We start from the raw sequence: 17,103 nt of genomic DNA on the forward strand, positions 1-17,103 counted from the left end.
ACCCCTCAAAATCCCTACATAAGGCTTATCCTCTACTGTGAACCAGATTATACAATTATAATCTACATGAATGTATATGTATGATTAATATTCTGATAAATCTCATCTTGTAAATTATCAGATGTTTAGTTGGGAGGAATTTAATAGAATTCTTCATGACATTATTGAGAAAAAGCAAAAGAAATATCAGCTGTTATTTCTGATAGGTGGACTCACAAGTGCCTGAACGCCTATGATTAATGGATTGCTGTTAATCTCTGGAAGAAGTCTCTAGTGATGTACTGCTGGGTTATATACTTTTCCATATCTTATTCGACATTATTATTAAGAAGTTTAAGACACAGAAAGGTGGTTTACCAGGAAAGAAGGTGGGAAGGGAGTAATTTGTTAGAAGATAGGAAGGTGGCTTATAAATCCTTTACAAGCTGCAAGTATGGCTGAAACAAAGTACAGAACAAAAGGGTTGTGACTCTACAGCAGCTAATGTAGTAGTAACATCTTCTGACCATAATTTTGATGTAAACCAGAGGTTTGATAAATCTACTAAAAGAACAAGTTGGACTACAGGCTGTAGGAAATCACACTGAGAAGTTTTTGAGCCACACTGCTCAGCCCTGAAAGACCATAGCTGGAAACCACATCAGGAGAAGGAGGTGGAGGGAAATGATGGACCAGGAGGGGAAGGGCTGGCAGAATGTGCTGTATTCAGATAACTGAGGAGCCAAAATATAGAAGAGAGAAAACCCCCAGTACCCTCCCAGAGCACAGAACACTGTAAATTCTGGCTTCAAAAGGAATAACTTTTTAACACCATCAGCCATTAAAAAAAGGAATGAATTACTTCATTATGTAGTACACTCCCCTTTGCTGCAAAGTCTCTGCACTGATGAGGAACAGCCATTTGGCAGAGATGGAGAGGAGGTCTTGTCTTTGAGTAGAAGCCTGAATAAAGGTGAGTTTTAAGATTCCCTATGTTTTAGATGGGTTCTCTTAAAAAACAGAACATGAGAAAAGGGTTGGATGCAGGAAGTTTATTGGGGAGGTGATATCAGGAAGTGAGTGAGCCAATGAAATTCATTGAGTAGGTTACAGCTGTGTGCGATGGGGCTCACTGCTGCTGGAATCCCCCTGGAACCAAGGAGCCTGCACTGCAGAACTATGCTTGAAAGAAGGAAGACTAGGACAGTTATCTGTCAAATCAAAAACCTCATTAGCTGAGGCTGCCCCTGGGGCTGTTAACTCCTCCACACTTCCCAGACCACAGCCAGCTGCCTGGGAAAAAGTTCCTCCACCTTCTTCTCCTGACGTGGTTTCCAGCTGTGGTCTTGAGTCTGAGTCAGAACAGACGAGAAGCGCTGGGCTGGAGGTGGGAGCTGCCGGCATGATGGGCACTGTCCACGTGGGCTGCCACTGAAACCCAGGGGGCTACAGGGGTGTAACACAGGGAAAAGAAAATGCTGCCTTCTAAGGCTAGGATTTTTGTGCTTTAAGAAGGGCAAGAGTCCCCAACATTCCTTGCTATAGCTCAGGTTCTAACAGAAGTTTCTAGGAGCAAAAACGGGGGGGGTGGGGTGGGTGGCGAACACTGTGTTGTGACACAGGGAAACAATTTCACATCATACGTTATGCTAAGGAGTTGGCAAGAGATAAAAATCATAACACATACAACCAACTTTATTATTTCACAGACAAATAACTCCCCTGAAAAATCAAGCAAACCCACTTAGCAAGAGATTTACTTCCCATTTTTGATCACTTCTCTGTCATGCATTTGCACATTTTAACATCTATAAAATTGGCAAGTCATAATTTAATTGGCAGTGTTATTCTTTCTCAGTCATATATAAAATAATGATGCTTCTTACAAATTATGGTGTTTTAGATTTGATGAAATATGTTATTCCTGATATTTTCAACTTAAACTGATATTCAATTCATATAAAATAATGATGCTTCTTCCAAATTATGGTGTTTTAGATTTGATGAAATACATTATTTCTGATATTTTCAGCTTAAACTGATATTCAATTCCTTTGCTGGCCAATTCAAGACCAAAATAATTCCCTTTCACCAAAGCTTAGATGAACCTCAATTTTACCATATTTTTTTCCGAGAAAAAACAGAAATTTAAAGAAATTACAATTACTACTGATTAAATGTAATTAGAAAACCATGCAAAAAAGAAAAAAGAGGCCTAAAGAATCACTGTTATTTAAAATGACTGATGATTAATGATAAGGCACACACTAAATGAAGAGAGTAATAAGCAAGATTCATGAACGGCTTCCTAAGATATTAGTGAAATTTTCTACAAAGGCAATATTCATTTCAGATTTCCTGAGAGAAGTCATTCCTAATGAACAGTTTTTAAAGATAGCTAACTTTCTAACAAAGAGTGTCAGAGAATGAAAGAGTGTAATTAAAGCATTTGCTTGTGTTTATCCCCTGAACTCCCTGCCACTCCTTCCAGAGTAAGTCTGATAAGCAGACAGACACTGTCTGATGCACGTCCTGGACAGCGCCTCCGTGGCAGCCAGCACACAGCGTGCCCTGGGTTGGTTTGGGAAGATGATACACCACCCTCTGGGAAGACACTCGAGGTGGATGACAGGCAATTAGCACACCACACTGGGCATATGGAAAGCTTATAGATTTTCAGAGAAACCTGAGGCTTGTGAAGGAAGATCCTTATACAAAGTAATTTTTCTATAAGTTCTTTCTAAAAGTTACATTTAAGTAGCTAGTTTACTCTAAGTAAAAGCACATACTAGCATTTTCAAAGCCCAGAGACTAATAGATAAAAACTATGTAGTGGTTTCTTCAAACAGACAACAGAGATGAATATCGCCAAGTTGCCCTAACACCTTGCGCAATTAAGAGATCATTATTTCTATAGTCATGCAAACTTAATTTTATGATATGCCTTTCTAGATATCTCCTTCAATATCCAAGTCTACTAGTAGGTATATTTATATCACTGTTGTATAAAGCAAAGCTAATGCCAGGGATATAGAATGACTTAACTGAAAACATACAGTCCTGAGTGGAGAAAACTCTGGTAAAAGCTTTAAAAATTATAGAAGAGTCAGTATGCCAGATTTATAGGTACCACTGAACATTTTTTTCTAAGACATTTATCTATAAGAAACATACGAAAGTTAAAACATCACCTCTACAGCTTCCCAGGCCCACTTCCTGTACTTTGGATCATGAGTCAGTCGCCACATATACATGTAGGTCTCAACAACTTCTGGCCGTAAGATGTAGTATTTTTCATTTTGCCTTGTAGCAATGGCTTCAACACCGCCATCAAATCTGAAAGCTTCTGGTCCCAGTTTCATAACTAAAGGACATGCAAAGGTGAACAAGGGTTACTGTCTTGGACAATGCTTAGTGTTTGTAACTTAAATGAAACTAGAAAGTACAGGCTTCCCTCAGTATCTGTGGGGGCTTGCTTCCAGGACTCCCAGGACGTACCCAAACCTGAGGATGCTCAGTCTAGTCTCTTAGATAGAATGGCGCAGTATTTGCATATAACCTATGCATATCTTCCCATAGATGCTAAATCATCTCTAGGTTACTTATAATAACTAATACAATGTAAATGCTATTTAAATAGTTATACTGTATTGTTTAGGGAACAATAAGAAAAGAAGTCTATACATGTTCAGTACAGATGCAATCATCTATTTTTTTCTTTTTAAAGAGACAGAGTCTTGCTATGTTGCCTAGGTTCCCTTTGAAGTCTTGGGCTCAAGGGATCCTCTTGCCTTACCCTCCCGAGTAGCTGGGACTACAGGTGCATGCCACCATGCCCAGCACAACCATTCATTTTTTTTTTTTTTAAGAATATTTTTGATCCATAGTTGGTTGAATCTGTGGATGTGGAACCCAGGGATACAGAGGTCTGACTGTACTTAACATTCAAAGAGATACTAAGACAATCATTTGAAGGAATAGTTGTAAACATCACATAATATATAATGTTCAGTGTACTTTTAAAATTTAGTCATCTAAAAGAGACCATTTTAGAACATGGTAAAAATCTTTTTTTTTTTTTTCCATTTAACCCTCATTTACTTAGCACTCAACAAGTAGGTGCAAGGTACCATGAGACATCTTGTCAGTTAGTAGGAAACTAAGTCGTTGACAATTCTAAGTCATTTCGCCACAAAAGGCTAGTTATTTAATCTTTGTGTTTCAAATTCCTATTTTATAAGAAGGGAGCCAGACTCATTCTATTTCATGAGGATACAGTGAAGATTAATAATGTTTTATTAAAATCTAAGTTTCTTTTCACACTGGGACAGAGACTCTTACCCAATGTTGTCTGGCAAAAGCAGATTTCAGTAAATTAGGCTGGCTTAACCCTTTTGTGGCCTGGATTTTTTTTTCTTGGCGAACTATGGGGTAGATATTTTTAGGTAGAAAAGCCTTGCCTTTTAAAGTAAAAATATGAATTCCTGTAAGATATTAATCAAGATCATCAAGTTTCATAGGCACAGTGGATATTCTTTTGATGGCAGCAATGACAAAGTTCCTTACTGAGTGAAATCAAAGCACGTGGGATTGGATTATAAATGGAGACTAGCATGTACTTACAAGTACGATTGTAAGACTCATGACAGGTACGGGCGATTTCAGCCCCGAGTTCAAGGTAGTGTTGAGCCAGGCTTTCGGGAGCTCCGTCAGCCCCGAGCGCAAACATGCCTCCAGCAAAGCAGGTCAGGTGGCCCATCTTGTGCTCCAGGAGGCCCCCTTTCCACTCCGCGATGTAGGTGAGACCGCTGCTAGACTTGCGGATCAGGTGAGTCTCAATGGCCTGGAAAAAAAAAAAAAAAACTTATGTTTTCAAACATTTTGTAATCTCTTCTCAAATTTATACTAAAAACACAGTAAACATTAAAAAATAAAGAACAAAACATGACTCACAATTTGAGTTTGGTGTTACAAATCCAATTCAACCTGAAATTTTATGCCATCACTTTCTGTATTCTTCCTCCAGTCTCATGCCTTATTTGTTTGGTTAGTTAGAATTAAGGTTATTGGGTCAGCCCAGTTGGTTTTATTTGGTTCCATGACCAAACACTTGTATTCCTCATACCCAAAAAGCTGCCCCCTTCTCAAAGACAGGCCACTGGTGCAGTGGAAATAGTTGGTTTAGTGCATTTTCATTTTCACAAATGGAGAAACAACACAAAGCCCAGGCCCTAATATGGATGAGGAACAGAGGATATTTGTGTATGAGATCCAGGCTGGTGGCATTACTGTTCCTTTCATTTCCTTAGGCTCTGAGGGTGGCAAAACAGAGTGGCAAAGAGGAGTTGTTCTGGAGTCAGACTACTTGGCTTCAAATTCCAGCTCTGACACTGTAATTTGTGGGGGTGGGTAATATGCTTACTATATCCCTAAATCTCAGCATCCATATCCATAAAATGGGAATGATAGTATCTCCTAAGAGGCCTCTGCAACATTTTCTTTATAAAGCAGTCAAGTACTGTAAGTGGTAGTTGATAAAGGTCATTTATCACTATTATTTACATCTCCAATGGGTAACACTGGAATCACGTTCCTTCCTAATAATTCTATTAAAAAATAAACTAGTGACTCACACCTATAATCCCAGCACTTTGGGAGGCTGAGGTCAGAGGATGACTTGAGGCTTACAGTGCCAGACTAGTCTGGGAAATAGTGAGGCCCCCGTCTCTACAAAAAAAAACTAAGAAAATTAGCCAGGCGTGGTGGCTCATGCTGTAGTCCCAGCTACTCGGGAGGCTGAGACAGGAGGATCACTTGAGCCCAACAGTTTGAGGTTGCAGTGAGCTATGATTATGCTATTACACTCTAACCTGGGGAACAGAGTGAAATCCTGTCTCATTAAAAAAAATAACAAGGTCACTAGTATACAGTGAAAAAAATATATAGAATAAAGATCTTTACCTTTGGGAGAAATGATCACGTTTACAAAAATGATTTAGAAAACATCTTTTATTTCTGTCCCAGAACTACTGGTATTATTTTAAACTAAACAGAAAAATAAAATAAGCCTTATATTTTGAAAAGCAAAAATGAAGTGTGTTTGGGATTACTAATTTCCAATTACTCTAACAGAAAATGCTTACCTCTTTCCCCCTGCCCAATTACTTCATAGTAGGACGTAGGATATGACTATGACTATACCTAGACATTGCTATCAAAAAAGAGGAATTTTTAAGAATGGTAGGCCCAGAAAAAAACTTGTAATAGAGAAGAATGAATGAAAATGAATATACAAGCGGATAAACCCTTTCCTACCTTCATTAGAAATAAACAGATGAAACCAATATAGTAAGAAATAAATGAACATACTACTGTGCTCATTAACTGTGGTTAAGCTAATTTTATTGATGGTTTAGTTATTACATTAATATTTCATTCTTATTTAATGCAACTGAACATCTTAGCTATTTACACTTCTCATAACACAAATTGCAATAAAATCCTTCAAGCAGATACTTGTTCATCACCCAAGAAATTATACTTTCTACATGGCAAGAGTAATAGCTTCTGAGCATGACTTAAAGAAACAGTATTACCCTGTTATGTATCCTAAATAAAATACTATATTATTTTTGGCATGATTCTGACCAAGTTGCTACTTCTCAATATGAACTACAGTGAGATTCCAAGACCTTCGAAGCAATTGTTTTGTGTGGCCATCAGAAAATGTAAATAAATACAAAGCCGGATAGACGATATTTAGTGGCTCTCAAAAAACTGTGTCAAGGCTCAGAGAATTAAGTGGGAAAAAAGATCGCTATATATTTTGTGATTTCATCCTTATACTTGAAAAAGAATTGGTTTCATGAAGCCTTTAGAATCCTAAATGTCTGATAAATCCCTGCCCAGGTATCATTCACCACTGTGGATTCTTCATGCAGTCTCCAGATAGGGCCATGACAGCTAGCTGAAAGCTCAAAAAGTATTCTGTTATGAAATCAACCAAAGAAAACATACCGCTCTGGGATTAAATGCTTTCCAAAATCCACTTGAAGCTAGCACTGAGTAACCATATCTCCAGTAACTCAGCTATCCAGAACAACAACGTAGGGTATCCGATCCTTGATGATGACGATCTTTCAAAGTACAACTTAGCAGAAAGAAACTTTGCTATATAAGATAGCACTACTTCTCAAAATTAGGAATTCAGTTGTAGCTTTGCTTTCTAAGTTGAAAATATACAATGGATTGAAAATTAGTTTCTACTCTTAAGAGAAACAGGAAACATTTTGACTTCATTTGTCCTTTATGGATTTTCCTATCAATGATTTATCTAAATGCAATACACTAAAAGTTATGTGGGTATTGTTTGAGAAATTCGGGGAAAATATTTCAAAGAATATTTTAAAGCTGCCTTTCTTGTAACATCAAAATCTCAGAGGGCCACTTTCAGATTAGAATAATTAAAATGTCTGCCAGTGTGGTCATTAGAGGATGACAGAGTGGAAACCGTAATGTGTGGAGAGGAGTTCCCTAGGTTACAACCTGAAACCTCACAGGAATGAGGAAAAATAAACCAGGAGACTGCTGTGTGGATAATATCCTAGTTTGCTGTGTATCACATGCCTTGATAAAGGCTGTGCCAAATGAAGGCCCACGTTCTAACTAAGCTGCCCTGGTTCCTCTACATGACGTAGTAAAGACTTGTAATGTGCTTTGCTTAGTGAAGCTCCTGACTGATCTTGAGAGGAAACCGAAGTCATACTCAAGCTAGTTCACCACAGCAAAGCAAGCTGCATTCATATTTAAATAAATAAATCAGCCTAGGTCAAAATGACCCAGATCTCTTATTAGAAAGACTAATTTTACAATGATTATATCACTGGGATTACAAATTTCCATGTTTTTCTATGAATTATTTTTGATTATAAAAAATTTCTAAGCAGTCAAGAAAAAGGTCAATTTTCTGAGGACTTAACTACAACTTTACAAAATTGTGTGAGAAGCCTTGATAATAATTATTAATGATATATGAGAGTTCCAATGTCAAATACTTACCAATCACAAAGGCACATCATTCTGCTAAAAAATTTTGTTCTTGAAAAGCTGGGTACAAATTCGATAATATATACAATAATTTTCTTCTTGACTTTACTTACTTTCTAACTTTATTTTCATTTTTGATTGAGGCTTAATTGGAGGTTTTCCTTAGTTTATTCTTACACTGGCCACCTCCTATAGACTTTGCTAAGTAGTTTCAAACTTACCACCTGTAAATAAAAATTTCAAGGTAGTATGGAATTTCTCATTCACAAATAAATCCATGGTGGTGAAGCAAAAGGGACAGGTGTTGACACAAATTTTAGGCTGGATTTTGGTTTCACACTTAATGTCTCTTGAGGTTCAGCAACCTCATCTGTAAAATTGGGTAAGTGATATCTAAAGTACTGTGAGAAAAAACAAAAAAACTCCTAAAAACAACCTTACTACTTCATTTAAAGTATCTACCTAACACTGCTACTGCTTAGCACACAGGAGGCAATTCAACACATATTTGTTCCCTTTCATTTCTCCTTCATTATAAAGAATCATTGACAACTATTAATGATCTCTTAAATACTAGTTTGTTCAGATTTATATATGTGGATCTTCTTAGAGTGCTGTCTATCTCTGGAGACAAGTTTACTTCACATGGAGGTAGCCACTGGGAGGGCCTGTCTGTAATCTCAGGCAATTTTAACTTAGTTAATATTTGAAACACAAATTCAGGATTTTTTCTTCCATAATTTTAATTGTGCTTTTAAGGAGGGAACTCATATTCATGAAAGAAGAATACCTCTTTTTCAGATATGTGACTCCTCACTGAGGTTTGAACCATGTATTAAATAAAAAACTGTTAACTGTCCTATTAGAAATAGACACATCAAGTATGATTACTATTGTTATAATTTTATTAGCATATATTGAACTCTACCTAACTGGAAATATTTTGTAACCCACTCATATAGTATTCCATATTTTTATTAAAGCTTGATTAATATGCAAGTTATAAGTTAGAGCTGAGTGACAAAGATGATTTAAATATTGGGTTACCTGAACAGCATCAAAATACATCTTCTTAGCTTCTAGATCTGTCTTGTCAGACATTAACCATGCCTTTAGCAAATATTCATAAAAGCTGTCCCCAAGTCCTCCAACTGATACATGATCTGGAAAGAGAGGGAAATGAATTTTAGAGTGATTCAGCTTTTAATTCAGATAATGCAGCAAAATCACATTAGCAACGAGGATTCAAAACCCCATGTCAACTGCATCTCCATGTTGCATTTAGATTCCAACAAATCTCTTATTTTCAGAAAGATATTCTGAAATGAACAGATGGGCTGTTAACTAATGTGATATACTCTAAATAATTACCAGAGTAGTTTTGCAAACATGAAGATAAAAGATATGTAATCACCCCTAATTCTAAAAATCAGGTTCTCCAGTAGAAAATACCAAACTAAAATGTTTCCCAGTATATATTTAAATAAATTGTTATTTGCTTTAGTTCTGAATACTATAAAATTCTGTCAAAGTTATAAGTATTGGCAAATCTTCAAAAAAAATGGCTTGCAATAAATAAAAGAAGCAGCTCCCCAGGTTCTTGTCTTTATTATTATTATTGCTATATGATATATTTGCTAGTGCTCCCGATCTGAAGGGTCAAAAACTTACAGGATGGGAAAGGTTCAAAAGAAGACAGGGCAGATGAAGTTTTTCCTTCTAAACTCCATTCCTACCATCCACCTACACTGCCATTTGTTATGCCAGAGCCATTACAGGAATTACCAACAATCTTGCAGCTGTAGGATAGGTATCCTGATTTTAAAAGTGAGAAAAACGAAGCTTAGAGAGGCCATCTGAGATTACGGCGTTGGTAAGTGCCATCAGACTCCAGAACCCACACAGGGTCTCACGACTGGGTCTGCCTGCTCTCTACCACATAACACTAAATGTATGCTTTTGCTTACTGCTTGAATTAATACTTTCATTTTTCAAGCATGTTTGTTTTTAAAAACAGACACACAATGTATCTGAAACATTGTTACTGGAATTCAGAAAATTTGAGCCTTCACAAGATAGCCTTTTTAAGTTTCATACCCCAAAACTAATTTTATTCATCTATTTTTAAAAATAAAACCTTCACTTGTTTTAATTCCACACTCATAAATATGGAATTACTTACAAAAGTAAGTCACTATTTATGCAGCTGTCGACATGGGCACCTAAAACTGAACAGGTTGAAAACAGAATTCATTGTCTTTCCCCCTCAACCTTATCTTCTGCTCTGGTCTCCATCTTCCTCTCTGCACATGCTAGAAATCAGGTAGTTGTTCCTTACTCCTCTCTCTCACTCCCTTACCCAATGAGTTATCGGAGTCCACTTATCTTACTCCCTATGTGAATCTCTTGAATCCTCCTATGCCTCTCTGTCCTCACCAGCATGATCCTGGCTCAAGCCACCACTAGCTCCTGCCTCAGAGTCTGCAGTGGCCAATTATCGGGTTCCTGCTCTCACTCTCACAGCATGTGCTATTTCAATTTAAGCTAATTAAAATTAAATAAAACATTCCGTTCCTTGGTTATACTAGTGCTCAGTAGCTAGATGTGGCCCTTGCCTCTCTACTGGACAGGGAACACATAGAACATTTTCATCATTGTGGAGAATTCTAACGGTAGTGCCACTCCAACATTTTCCCATATCAACGTGAGAGTAACTCTCTTAACATGTGAATTTGATCACTCCTTCCTTGAAACCCTTCCATGCTAGGTCTTTGGAGACCTGGGATGCCCTACAAGCTCTTTGGTCTTCCCTGCAGCATCAGTCTTGCTCCACGTGCTCTCTGCTTGCTTGCTACACAGCCTTTCTTTTGGTTTCTCAAAAACATCAGGCTCCATCCCACCTCAGAGCTTCTACAGGCCTTGCTCTGTCTGCCTGCAGCGTATTCCGGGACCTTTTTCCCTCCTTTAGTAATCCGTACTCATGCTGCACACCTGGGATCAAATGGCACTTCCTCCAAGAAACCTTCCCTGACACCGCCACTAGGTTCCCTTGTCACACACTTTCTGATATCACATATTTACTACACTTACAATTTCCTAATGTGGTGGAATTTTCTTCTGTCTCTTCCACAAGATCATGATCCGAGAGGGCAGAGACCAGACCTATGAAGTTTCCCAGTCCACCCCAGCCCCTAGAAAGTGTCTTGTACATGGTAGGTACTCAATAAACAACTGATGAACATAGAGAATTCTCCCTAAGTCAACCTTAAGAAGGACTAGAGAAGGGACATATTTTTAAGTAGTTAAATATGCAATTTTCTTATTGCAGAAAGCCCAGCATTATAATTTTAATTTTAACATTCATGTGTTTTTAAAATTAGAAGTCTGATTTTTAAAACAGTAGTATTTGAAGTGACCTTTACAATTTCCTAAATAAATCACCACAGAAACCTCTGACATTTACAAACTAAACAGACTAAGTACTATCCCATCAATAATAAGCCCTGTTGGTATAAACATGATTACAGGAGACAAACGTAAGTGATGCATGGTAGAGCGGATCACAGTTCGGTTCTGTCAAAATAACAAAGCCTAAATGGAGTAATAGAAAACGATGGCCCTGATCCAGACGTGTCCCTCCGAGTTAAAGCAATGAGAGCTGAAAACTAACAGCCAGAAGCAGCTTGATATTTTCCTCCCCTTGGGTTATGATTCTGGAATGGATGGAAGAAGCAAGTTTGAGCATTTTCTTAAAAAATGAAAAAGGGCTATATAACATTATATTTGTTTTAATTAATTTTTGTAAGTACTATTCAGTTTTCAATTTTTTTATTTCCTGCCCGTAAAAATTTCACATTTGGGAAAAAAAAATCAAAATGAAGGAACACAGACGAGAAACATCTTTTTGATTATTTAGCGTATCACTCACTAGGCTTTCCCCAGGTCTGGATGACTGTTTGCACTGGCAACAGAGTCCTGTGTAAACATCTTAGTGGATGTGGGAAAGAACATGCCTGATTTTATTAGCAGGAAAGGACAGCCTACTTTTAGAAAAAATATATATAGTGTTTTCCTGACCAACTGCTTAAAGGTAAGGTGTACTGTATCACTCAAATATTATGCTCTTCTCTGAAGGGATAATTTATTCTTTTTTTCAGGATAGGAATAGGTCCCATAAAAGGATTCCTAATATCTAAAAAAAAAAAAAAAAAAAAAAAAAAGAGAAACAAGACAAATAGCAAAAGAATCAACACAAAGGATTAAAATAATATCTCTGTTTTTAAATTTTTTGTAGACTTCATCTGAATCTGAATTTCTCTCCCCAAAGCAATCCCCTAATGATGCTAGTGATGACACTACACAAATATACATATAATAGATAGACGGATAGTTGTTATATAAATCAAAGGGTGATAAATGTTCTGTGTATTGACATGAAACACACATCTGGCCTCAGTGGTCACAAGATCTGTTTAAATACCAGTGACTAGGACCAGATGCCACCTCTCAGCCACAACTGAGGAGCAGGAGCAACTGTTAAACAAGAACACACAGAACCATTATTAAAAGCAGAGGCAGAAAGATAGATCAAATACAGAACTCATGAGTATTCACAAAATCCAAGTATGTAAACACCTACTAGGTGCAAGATACTGTGTGCTGGGTTAACAAATATGACAAAGATATGGTCAAAAACTTTGGACCCCTAGGAAGATGAGCATGTACGTTGGTTATTGGGTAAAGGATTGTGATAGGAAACGACCCAAAGTGCTGGGGCAGGGGAGGAAGAAACAGAGAAGGAGTGGATGCTAATAAATTCCAATCAGGGTCTTGAAGAAGACCTCCTGGAAGAAAGGACAATTAAGCTGGGCCTTGGTAGAGGAAGAAGGGCTAAGGAAACAGCATGAGCAAAGACCTGGACATGGCCAAGCAGGCCTTGATTAAAGATTAAAAAAAAAAAAAAGTGTCTTCCTTGTGGCTGGAACCCAAGTTGGGGGATGGAGGAGAAGAGACATGGGGCTCATCGATCGTGTCTGCTTTTCTTTCCATCAGGAAATTGGCCCAAAAGCCATCCAAATATCAAGGACTCTTTGTACCAGGAAACATGGCCAAATACATTGTATATGGGTGACCCAGAAGGTGAAGCTGAGATGTTTCTTTCAATAAAACTGGCTGCTTTTGTCCTACTTCATACCGACATCTAAATCCTAAATTATAAAAAGGAAGCAGTAAATCAAAGAGACTTTTCAATTTTTGAAATCTGTAGTGAGAAGAATTCCCCAAATGCTTATTTTTTAGAGAATTGTATCCAGTCATCTTGACTTAGAAAGATACACAAATTCTGTTTTATCCCCAGTACTGTAGTGGCCCTCAAACATATTAGTCTCAGCACTCTTAAAAAGAAATAAGCACCCCAAACAATTTGTTTATGTGAGTAATATCTATCAATATTTACCATATTGGAAAATTAAAACAGAATTTAAAAATATTTTTGTTACTTTATTTAAAATAATTGTATATCCATTATGTTAACACATAGTTTTCATAAAAACATATTTTACAGAACAAAAAAATTGGTGTGAAGACTGACACAGCTTTATACTTTTGCAAATCTCTTTAATGTTTGCCTTACTATTAATAGAAGACAGCCAGATTCTCATATCTGCTCTACTTTCAATCCATTGCTATATATGCTGTTTTGGCTGAAATATATGATGAAATATCAGCCTCACACAGTTATACAGTTGGAAAACAGAAGAGTATTTTAATAGTCTTTTCAGATAATTGTGGATATTTTTCTTTGATACTATAACAAAACCGGGCAAGTAGTTTCTTAAAGGTTAAAGTTTCTTAAAGGTTAGTTGCAACAATGTGCAAATTAGAAATTACATCAATGAATTTTTTTACTGTTACATTAAAATCCATTGATCTATTTTGTACTTTGAATAGAACTTTTCCATGCATAATTTTGTAATATCATGCATTGGTCATTTGGGAAATATTGGTTCACTGAATTAGGCAGATTCTCCAAATAGTGACACATTTCATTATACAAAATCAGCAAACCACATTTGTTAACATCACCACCAATCTCATCAGAAAAGTATTTGTGTCAAGCTCATGGTGGCATGCACATGTTTTCCAAAATTCTAATTTTTATTTCGAAATTCAGATTTAATCATAATTGGCATAAATACTGTCACTTTTCCTTGAAATGACAGGCTCATTTTCAAGAACATCTCTACCAATTACCCAAGTCTAAATAACCAGTTTGTTTTTAGTTGTTCTTTCAAGGAAAATGGTGATCCATGAAACAAAAAGCAGCTAGTTCAGCTCACAACACAATCACGCAAGAGCTTTTCCTCGAGGCGTCTACTATTTTTCATAATGCAGCAGGAGTGATTTCTATGTAGTTGCCATTTCATCACTTAGAACACTACAAAGGTGTGTGCTCCAAGCTTGATATTTACTAGAATCAATACTTTTTCAACTGTTTCATTAAGCACATTCGTAAGTGCAATTGGCATCTTTTAAAAAATTTTTAACTGTAGTTAAGAATACAATTGAGTATTATTACTACTATTTGGATTTGGTGTTTGCCTTGGTTCTCACAAAGCTTTAGCAGTTTTACCCCCCATTGCTTTTGCAATATAAGTTCAATGTCAACACAGTGAAAAAGGCAGAAAGTCTTAGTATTATCATAAAAATAGTTTTGAACTTGTGGACCCCCCGGAAAGGTCTCAAGCACTTCCAATGATCTGCAGACCACACTTAGGTAAGTGCAACCTTGATTATAGTCCTAAGGTTTCAATAGCTATGTCTTCCGGAGCTATTACCAACACACACATGGATTTTAGCACATTCTTTTCTACTAAATTATTCTTTAAAATAATAAAATAAAATAAAGCACATTCTTTTTCCTAAAGTAACAATGAGGCATCTAAGAACATGACATTTAAATATAAAAAAGACCCCAAATTAGAGTGAAATTTTAAGGTGGTACACTCTCGCTACGGCTAGGCATCTCACTTAATATTCTTCACTTGTTTTCAGTAGCTACTTAATCTACCAATGTTTTTCCAAATCAGCTTGAGACATTTCTTTCAACTACTCTGAATCTTTATACCCCTGGTCAAAATTGTCTTAAGAGTCTTAAGTGAGGGCTTCTGGCATCAAAAGTCCTTGTATGATACTTTCTCCTACCCTAAAGGTAACTCTACGGGCAAGAAACCTTTATCTGGTGGCTTACAGTTAAGTAGGGAAAACATTGTGCTTCCTCTTTCAATTTCCCAGCTCTTTATAGATTCAGGCTCCTCTCTTATTGTATAGCCATGCAGAAATACAGAATGCTGGGAAGCAGAATGACCTAGCTACTCTGTGCAAAACCCACATAGTCATTAGCACAAAGGAATAAATTTACTTTCTATCCATATGACCAGCTTGTTACAGGCTAATGTCCCCATCCTCCCCTGACCAGATCTTCCCCTGCTGATTAACAGCTTTAAATGTGCTTATATGTCATCCTACTTACTGTTATACATGAAAAATAAACAATCCAGTTTCCTGGTAACACAATCTGTCTTATGACAGAAGCCTGTTTATTAAAGGAACCATACCTCTTTTCTTCTTTTCTAAACATTTCTCAACAAAATTTGTGCTGCTTTTGCACGCCCTCTCTCTGCTACTAGCACAGGACCCTAAGGAGCTATAAAGAATGTAAAGCTTTTGACTTACGTTGACCCCACTGCCCACTACTGGGATTCAGATAGTTAGGATAAAGACCTTCTGGTTTTTCCAGTTTGTTCAGCACTTTTCGAATATTCATCACCTACAATAAAATGAAATGTTACCATGAAAATCTAAAAAACCATTTTTGTGCCACTCCTCTCCCTTTCTTGATTTTTTTCCATTTTAGAAAAAAATAAGTTAATTTAAATGATGTAGAATTAGAACACAGATAGTTGCTGTCAGCTTATTATTACCAAAATAATAGCAGTAAGTAAATATAGTTACACTGATTATCTACCATATGCCAGACGCCATCCTAGGAACTAGGGACATATCAGCAGATAAAGTCACTAACTACCCTCTTGGAATTTTGCATTATAGTGGGATGAGACAGACAATAAATAGATAAGCACAGTCATGCATTGCTTGATGACGGGGATACATTCTGAGAAATGTGTTGTCAGGTGATTTGACCGCTGTGCAGACATCGTAGAGTGCACTTATACAAACTTAGATGGTATAGCCTACTGCACACACAGGCTGTATGGCATAGCCTACTGCTCCTAGGCTATGAACTGTACAGCATGTTATTGTACTGAAGTATTTGTGTATCTAAACATGTCTAAACATAGGAAAGGTACTGTAAAAATATGGTATAAAAGATAAAATATGGTATTCCTGTACAGGGCACTTACCGTGAAAGGAGCCTGTGTGACTGGAGGTTGCTCTGGGTGAGTCAGTGAGTGGGGAGTGAGCGTGAAGGCCTAGGACAGTACTGTGCACTGCTGCAGACTTCATAACTACTGCACACTTAGGCTACACTACGTTTATAAATTTTTTTCTTTCTTCAATAAATTAACCTTAGTGTACCGTGACGATTTTTACTTTATAAACTTTTTAATTTTTTAAAGCTTTTTGACTCTTTTACAATAACACTTAGCTTAAAACACAAACACATTGTACAGCTGTACAAAAATAACTTCTTTATCTCCTTATTCCATATGCTTTTTTCTATTTAATTTCTTAAAACTTTGTTAAAATCTTAGACACGAACACACACATTAGCCAAGGCCTATGAAGTATCAAGATCATCAATATCACTCTTTCATCTCCACATCTTGTCTCACTGGAAGGTCTTCAGGGGTAATAACATGCATGGAGCTGTCATCTCTTGTGATAATAATGCCTTTTTCTGAAATACCTGCTGAAGGACCTGCCTGAGGCTGTTTCACAGTTAACTTTTTAAAAAAATAAGTAGGAATAGAGTATACTCTAAAATAACTGTAAAAAGTAAAGCATAATAAATATGTAAACCAGTAACACACTTGTTTATTATCATCAAATGTTATA

The 17,103-nt window shown here is 36.8% G+C and overlaps 1 protein-coding gene across 1 annotated transcript in view; it reads right to left on the reverse strand.

Annotated features, from left to right (window-relative positions):
- The window catches only part of MAN1A1 (mannosidase alpha class 1A member 1), a 160,336-nt gene that overhangs the window by 7,027 nt on the left and 136,206 nt on the right, over positions 1 to 17,103 (reverse strand). The window contains exons 8-11 of the mRNA XM_069487757.1: positions 15,760 to 15,853; positions 9,073 to 9,188; positions 4,603 to 4,822; positions 3,171 to 3,343 (exon numbers count right to left, since the gene is read on the reverse strand). Coding sequence (XP_069343858.1) covers positions 3,171 to 3,343; positions 4,603 to 4,822; positions 9,073 to 9,188; positions 15,760 to 15,853 — 603 coding nt within the window. The remainder of the gene's footprint in view (positions 1 to 3,170; positions 3,344 to 4,602; positions 4,823 to 9,072; positions 9,189 to 15,759; positions 15,854 to 17,103) is intronic.

The sequence above is a fragment of the Eulemur rufifrons genome, chromosome 15 (genome assembly GCF_041146395.1).
Source record: "Eulemur rufifrons isolate Redbay chromosome 15, OSU_ERuf_1, whole genome shotgun sequence".
In the NCBI taxonomy this organism is placed as follows: Eukaryota; Metazoa; Chordata; class Mammalia; order Primates; family Lemuridae; genus Eulemur; species Eulemur rufifrons.